General features: G+C 53.6%; 1 protein-coding gene across 1 annotated transcript; it reads right to left on the bottom strand.

Moving 5' to 3' along the window:
- Nucleotides 1–53: 53 nt before the first annotated feature.
- Nucleotides 54–3382, bottom strand: LOC128275188 (sulfhydryl oxidase 1). The gene is made up of 2 exons (XM_053013606.1): nucleotides 2522–3382; nucleotides 54–1851 (listed from the first exon to the last, which is right to left on the bottom strand). Exons 1-2 carry the CDS (start codon nucleotides 3006–3008, stop codon nucleotides 269–271), a joined length of 2070 nt encoding a protein of 689 aa, XP_052869566.1. The 5' UTR covers nucleotides 3009–3382; the 3' UTR covers nucleotides 54–268.
- Between the last annotated feature and the right edge of the window lie 4740 nt (nucleotides 3383–8122).

The following is an 8122-nucleotide window of genomic DNA, read 5'->3' as shown; positions in this document are numbered from 1 at the left end:
ATCCGAAAACGGCGATTCTTTCTTTCGAGTAAAAGACATCGGAAGCGCACAAATTATGTTTCACTTTGTTGTCAGGTTTTATGCTGCGGATTAACGACGGTCAATGGAACGACAGATAGACAGCAAACGAGCTGCTCCCCCCTCCCCGGAATGGTAGTTGAAATCGTAAAACTGTAGACGGCGACCTATCGGGCTGGCCGCCGTGCTGTTGAGCATCATGTTGAGAAGCGTACTGTGCGGAATGTTTTCCTTGGCCCATAATCTCGACCTACACCTTGCCCAGAATGTCGTGTGGGTACATCTTCTTGCGGTAGCCCCGCTTCACTACGAGCTTGATCGCAATAACGATCATCACGATGCAGGTCACGTAAAGGAGCGCACTGAACCGGATGTCGATATCACTGAGCGCGTTACCGTACGAATGGTAGTTGGTTTGGGCGGCGGCTGCGGCAACGGCCCCATCCCACTGCTGCCGACCATCGGGGCCACCTTGCGGTGCCAGGCTGCTGTCGTGCAGGCCGAACAAACTACGCCGATCGTAGGCGTACATTTGCTTCAGGTAGCGCAGCACCTCGACCAAATCCCACTCGTTGCCATCCTCCATCGTGTACTGCTTATGGTTATGGTGGTTGGTGAGCATCTTCTTGCGACACTGCGGACAGTCGGCGACCGTCGGGAACTGTGTCTTCGGATGCTCGGGATCTTCCGTCGCATCGCCCGCCAACCGCTGGTTCACTTCGTTGTGACTCGACCACAGCCACAGGACGGCGTCGTCTTTCGACGCCACCTGCCAGATCCGGTTCCGGTCGGCCATCTGCTGAAAGTGCTGCGAGCACTCGGAGCACCCGAAGTAGTTCTTGATGTACCCGTGCATCGCTTCCAACACCTCCTGCGGGTTGGTGGATTGATCATTTTCGGCCGCCTGAACCGTCAGATAGTGGAACAGTGTCCACAGACCGCACGGATACCGCCGCAAGCCTTCCTTCGAGCCCGAGCAGCCAATCCAGTGGTTCGAAGCAAACACTGGAGATCGTTCCTTTTCGAGTGCCTTGGCCCGCTCGACGAACGCTTCGCCGTCGAGCTTTTTCTCGCCCGCATTCAGGACGTACTGGCGCAGCTCGGTCAGAAACCGGCGTCCGTTATCGTTGAACGGAAAATGGCGCACCAGCACGTCGAGTAAGTTGCGCATCGCCACCAACCGCTCCCCCTCAATGGTCTTGAAGCGGCCGATCTCGTGGAACAGCGCGAATCGGATGGCTTCCTCAAGGTCCGCCTGATACACGATGCCCGCGCCCCGTTCCTTCACCTTCGCCCGGATGGCCGCCTCCTGCTTGTGTTCCATCAGGGCCGATATGTTCTGTTCGGTGGATGCACCGTCACCGCTGGCACTGGCACCACCCTTCGCTTTGGTTGACTTCGTGGACACGTCCGTAACGACGATGTGGTGCTGCTTCAGATGCGCACGTATGGTCTCACGTAGCTTTTCGCGCGTGAACTCATCGATCGGCAACCGAACGGTGCTGAGCGAACTGCCGTCCACCACCGAGAGGCCATTATCAGGCGCCGTCGGATCGTGCACTCGGTGCACGATGGCTCCGGGCGTGTCGTAAAAATCGAGTATCACCTGCAGCCCAACCGTGGCGTTGGCATCCTTTTCGCTGACGAGGTACACGTACCGCGGTTTGCCACCGGCCGCACCGGGCGCCACCCCTTCGAAGAGGGCTGCCTTATCGTCGGTTCGATTGAGTGTGACCAAGCTGGGCCAGCTCGACGGTTTACTTTCCACGTGCAGCATGTACTCCACCAGCCGGTCAATGATGCGCTGTCCATCGTGCTCCTTCACTGGTTCGCCTGTGAATGGGAAGAGCAAGTGTCCCAATAGATCGGTTAATTCGGTCCATTTAAAATTCATCCATCGTCGAGTATCGTTAAATGAGAACGCAAATGCCAAACGGGAGACAGGTCGATTATCGCACCCGAAACATTCCACGTTGCAGCGCGAACGGCGGCACGTACACGGGGCAAAGGCCGTGTGGTGCGGTAATTGATAACGCGTTTTCACCGAAGATATGCAGGCCACTCCGCGGAGTGGCCAAGTATTTTTTTCCCCATTCGATCTTGAGGTGAAACAGGCCCCAACGCCGTTCGATGCTCGCTGAGCTTGGCATACACATTTTCAGCTGAGTCAACAAGTTGACGGTTCGGGAAAGAAACAACGGTGAGAAGAACCCATTTAGTAGCCGAATGGCAAATTGGGGGCCAAAGGCTGCTTAGTGGTGCGAAACATCAAACAGTAATGGTCGTAATGGACGTGGACAAAAAAAAAATGGGAAAAAGTGACAGCATATAGCAACTGAGCGCTTATCGCTGATGTTGTAAGTTTGTTCCTTTTTTTGCTGCTAGTACCCGGAATCGACAGTGACCTGCGTCAGCGGCGGTGGCAACGAAGTTCCGGCGCGTACCTTTTGCGGCAAGATGTTATTTGTTTTGGTTTTGCCAGCGCGATGGGCCCGATACTCACCAATCTTTTGCTCGCCATCGGTGTACTGGGGAGCAAAGAAGCGGATCGTCGGGTAGGCCATCACTTCGAACTCTCGGCAGATGGCATTGTTTTCGTCGCGCGAGCAATCCAGCGCCGTCACCTTGACGAGCCGCTGCCAGCCCAGAATGTCCACCGCTAGCTGCTTCCAGATTGGGGCGAACCGGCGACAAAAGCCACAGTACGAGTTGTAGAACTCGACCAGCGACGCGTGGGGTTGATTAAAGATCCGCTCCTTCAAGTTGGCCGCCGACAGCGAGATGACGGAGTCGGTCGCATCGTACAGGCCACTGTTTTCGCTTTCCTCGATCTGCCGTGCGAATCGCCGCTGCTCGTACACGCTCAGCTTGTCCCGCAGTCCAGCGCCGTGGACCAACCGTGGACCGATGGCCACCAGCAGCACCACCAACAGCAACGTACCCGTACCCGGTGGTGGGCGTTTTAGTCGAGATTTTCGCAACACAATCATTCCCAGTTTCGCGTGCCGCTCCGGATGCTGCCTTGCTGCGGAGGACGTGGCGCGGCGGATCACCTGACGAGTGCTCGGCTGGATGTTCTCGGTGTTCGACGTTTGACGTTCTAGTGCCCCGCGCGCTTACCGGCACTGCGCCATTTGTGGTGGCCCGAGAGGAACTGACTGGCGCAGCGCATCAGCGGTCAGCCAATTGCGGAGAGCCAATCGGCACGGTACGTGGGTTGTGTGGCGAACCTACTGACCCCACGGCAGCTGGAGCGGCGTTGGAGTCATCGAGAGCGTAAAGAGCATTAGATTCTCGCCTGTCGTCGGATGGCACGATTTGGCAACGTATCCCGCGATTGATAACGAATCAGTTCGAGCTGCACGTAGCCCAAACCCGTACACAGGAGAGCAAAATAATCGCTCACGAGAAAGAGTGCGAGCGAGAGAGACTGTGTTTGATTGAGAAAGAGCCGAGACGTTGTGAGAGCGACAGAGTCGGCACGAAAACAAACAGCCTGACAGCCAGCTGGACTGTGATTTACGCCGTGTGCGGTGTGTGGTGTAATTTACGAATCGGCGCAAATCTTCGAGCGATTTGGAAATACGTTAACTTTTGAAATGTACCTTGTCGGCACTCGACATAAACATGTTCGCGGTTGTAAACTTCCGGTTCCGGTAAAAGTGGTTCAATCATTTGGGACCATCATCGCGTTTAAAGCGGAAGAGTAAACAAATCACCGTGAGTCGGGAAACGGGACAGCACGGATTGCGTGTGAAAGAAAGCTTTTCACTCTTTCTCATTCTGATTCGTGGTGAAAAGAGAGATCGTGAAACATTCTCTCCTCACGCTCGTTTTGGTGTGACTGTGGCCGGCTTTTTGGGCTGTAATATTAACGCATTGTTTCCAGCAAAACCCAAAGCACTGTGTCGGTAAGTAAAGGGATTTAATATCATGCGTTTTTACCATCGGCCCCGAGTTACAGCATCCCCATCACCAGAGAGAGAGGGAGAGGGAGTGAGCGGCAGTAACGAAGTGAGACACTGAAAAATAAGACTCACTACCGCGAGATGAGAAAATGTTTGAGAAAGGGTGTTTTTGAGAGCGAACAAGGTCAGGCTTTTGACGAACAAGTCAGGTTCGAAAGTTCAAAGTCAGGCTAGAAAATCGGTTAAATTCAGAAACAGAAATTCAGAGAAATTCAAATTTCGAATGAATTTAAAAATTTCGGACGTATTTTACATTTTACGCGTAAAGTGTCCTTGGCGTATTATTTGCGGCCTAATATTTTCTACGCGCGTTGTTTGGTTGGTTGCAGGTTGGTTCGATTTCGGTCGTAGAGTAGAAAAAGGAAGTTCTGTGATTGGAACAATTTTATGTTCCCGTGTTTAAGCAGTGCAGTAATCATAGTCCTTACACAACTACGTGTACACCGTGTGTCGTAATTGGTTTGAAAAGCGGAGGAAAAGCGTGTGGAAATCGTTTTGTTATCGTCCAATCCAGTCAGGATACCCGAATCCAATCAGCATAAATGAGTCACCGGGATCGGCGGGTTAATGTGTGATAAGATTTCATGTAACTGTTTTGTTCGCGCCTAAGGCAGCCTCTTTCCGTTTCAGCAGCATTCGGTGGGGACGTTAGACGGTTGATTGTGCGTGCGTGCCTTTCTTGTCGCTCGAGAATTTGCAGAGTACCTGCAGCATCTCGGTGTTCGGTGATCGTGAATCGTGATCGTGATGGACTTCCAGTGGCCGCGACTCGGATAAGAACATCGGCGACTGCACCGGGGCCTCTCGATTAAGAAGTGCTCGTCGTTGCATAATCAACCGTGTATAGTGATCCGAGCCACGACGAAAAGTGCGCCAGTCCGGCTTTGGAGCATCGTGTCGCGCTTCTTGTTTATGGACAGTTGTTGCCGTTCCGTGATCGATCGTGTTTCGCGAGTGGCAAGCGGTTCAACTCTGTGCAGGACCGCCATTGCCCCGCGTATGGGTGTCAGTGAATCGTGCAGGTAAGTTTGAAGAGCGCGGCCAATGCCCAGGACACGCTGATTTGTGATTTACGACTTTTATTTTAGCAAAACAATGAACCGCTCGGTTTCATAATGGTGGACGTCGGGAGAAGATTGATAATGGCCTCTGTGACGGTGCGTTTGGTTACATTTTTTCGGGGTTTCTCCATAAAAATATGAAAACATAACCCCTCCGCCGGAGAACTCTGCACTGCGCGTGGATCGCATGTTTGAAATTGTGAAACTCGGAGTTGGGGCCGTGTTCCACAACAAATATCGCAACCGAGCGCGATCTTTCGCGTCGTTTTCGTCTCGGTCTCGGTTGTTAATTTGCATCTTCGCTCCCAAATAGTCAGTACCCCAGATTTAAGTACACGCCGTGTTGAGCCGAGCGAGCGAGAAGCGTTTATTAAAAGCCCGAGCTCAATGCCCATAAAACTTGAGCCCGCGGTTGTTGCGGACCCGCTTTTTTACGCTTTCTTGTCGCGACCGCCGGCCACTGCGAGGCCAGAAGCATAAGAAGAAGAAAACCCAACCCTCCCGTGTATCGCTACCGAGTGCCAGGGTCGCCAGGGCTGTGGCAGGGAGGACATTAACATTTCGGAGGCCCCGCGACCCCTTCTTGGGCCGGGAGCTTTTTGCTCCCCAGCCCCACCACCGTCCCTCTCGTTCCCCGGGGTCGTCCTGCGTAATGGATTATTTATCGCCCGTCGGGCGTCAGGCGCGCGTAGCCCCGTGTCGTGCCCTCCGCGCGACCCGCTGCGAAAGAACAAGATTTTTGGAATGCTCATCGCGATCGCGCCGCGAGCTATTTTCGGTGTGCCTCGCTCCCCGAAAAAAGGGGACCCATTTCCGTCCTGAGCCAGAGGGCTCGCGTTTTCGGTTCGCAATTTCGCGCTGTTGTTGGCCCTTTTGGGCCTGGCTTAAGAAGAGCGCGCCAGACTTCTAGCGTTTGGAGGTCCCCGTTAAGTGTCGAGCGAAACGGATCCTTCCACCAGCAGCGGTCGCAGCAGCAACAGCATCTTGACCTCACACAGTTCCGTGTGACTGTGAGGCTATATTTCACCGCCGTGGCCGTTGCCATTTTTTGTCTTCATCGCACTCGGCGACGATCGTCGCATCCCTCGCGCCCACGAAGCCCCGCGGAGAGTCTTTTTCACTCCGCTAATTGGTCGTTAATAAACTGAAAATTAAGCCATCATAAATTAGAACCCCATTATCCGGCCACTTTTTTCTCTTAGCACGATCGAGCACGATGGATGCCGGGCCAAAAAAAAAGCAACAGCGGAACCAGCAGTGTAACGCTACCCGCTGCCGTGCGATAAATTACGCGACGATAAACCTCAGCACTTTATGACTCCTGACTGACTGACTGTGTGTTGCTTAATTGTTGTCGCCATCGCCAGAAAAGACGACCAGATGATCCTCGCGCGAAGGAATGCTCTACTCGTCGAGGCTGCTGGCTTTGGGAACCCCGAACCCGGAGCTCTTTTCCGGCGCGATCGATCCATCAACTTGATCTTGAGTACAGAGCAACAAGTGTCTTGATTGGAATCGTTCTGTCGCTTCATGACATTTGGCTGTGGTGCTAGAAGGAACTTCAGAAGCCAGTGCGAAATGAGTTCAGCACGGGACGAGCGAACCAATTTACTACACATCTGTGGGCTGAGTTTTATAGCTTAACGGTTTTGTGTTCAACAAATTTTGGGCACGCGAAATGGTGTCTTAAAAATCGGGTCGGTTTCTAGTGGAATTTCAGCCTATGGCTTAACCTTAATGCCAGAGACACGATCTCTGGCCCTCGGGAAGAGAGGTCGGAATTATTCCTCGGCACATCTCAGCCTCCGAAGCGCTTTCATATGCGCCGGGCCACTGTCGTGTGGAATTCATTGCGGGTCTCTCTTGCGTCGAGGATACTCGGCCCGATCGCTGACATCATCATCCACGGCCGCCGTTTGTGGCCGCCGACGCTAATTGGTTTTCGACGACGGATTCATCCTCCTCGCTTCTAATTTGCTCGCGACGAGTCGTTAATTTATATTTGCTTTATTTAGCGACCAGCAACACCACTAACGCGGGCGCGCGCGCGCGGTTAGCTGAGCTGATAATTGAAGCAATTGAAGCAGATTCCGTTCACGTTCCGGCCTCACACTTCGGGAACGGGGCGACTAATTGGGTGTAAAGAATTTTCCCGTTTTGATTTCAAGCCCGCAGTAGATCATTCCGATTCGTTGATCGATCGTTTGAGTGATCTCGGGGTGATCCAGGGATTTTGCGATCAGGTTCTTGCAGCAGCGGTTCCCAGGTGTCCACCCAGTAGGTCGTAGGTTTCAACAAAGTGTCGCACACGTCGCAACAGCTTGATCTCTTCTCTTGCTCTCTCTTCACACTAAGACCCTACTCAAAACCGCCCGCTTTAGACGTAAATGAAGTTGATTCAAGCTCCAACGTGTGTCTCCCGTTGCAGGTTCTGATCGCACCACATCGCACCGCTGTCCGTAAAGCTGCTCCCGGCCCGGCCCGATCGATCACTCAATCATCCTGCGTTCGCGTCCGCTGTCGATTAGCGAGCCTCGATCCCGCGAGCGAACGAGAACCGCTGCGGTTGTTGCATCAGCGACCGGCCATTTATCAAATCAGGTCAATTTTTATCAGAAAGAGTCGCGGCGAGCAGCGTGAAGCAGCATCCTTTTTGCTTGAGTGCCCGTGTGCCCGTGTGTGTGTCTCGGATCCGGATTATCGCTGAGCGAATTTGATACGTACTGCGCGCGCGTGTTGTCTTGGCCAGATGGACATTTGTAGGTCGCTCGGCGGTGATCGTATCTGGACTTTCTCGCCCCGCAGGCTGTTTATTTAAGATCGATTAACATCGCAAATCGCGCGCAGGGCAGGAGCGGTGAGGACGTATACGCTGGGACTGGCCAGACACTACTCACCGTTAGCGGGGCGCCAACCTTCCCGCGGGGGCAAGAATCCCGCGGACCGTTGCGAATTCGAAACGTTAGCTGTGCGGTGCGAACGCGAAATCTGATCTGGCGCCGTCGCGATCGGGAGGCGCCAACACACCAACGGTGCGCCAAGTATTTCGGGTTATTATCGGTGAAGTTGAGCCAC

This window comes from Anopheles cruzii, chromosome 2, assembly GCF_943734635.1.
Source record: "Anopheles cruzii chromosome 2, idAnoCruzAS_RS32_06, whole genome shotgun sequence".
NCBI lineage: Eukaryota > Metazoa > Arthropoda > Insecta > Diptera > Culicidae > Anopheles > Anopheles cruzii.
Note: the sequence above shows the minus strand (reverse complement) of the source record. Positions and strands in the feature narration are given on the sequence as shown.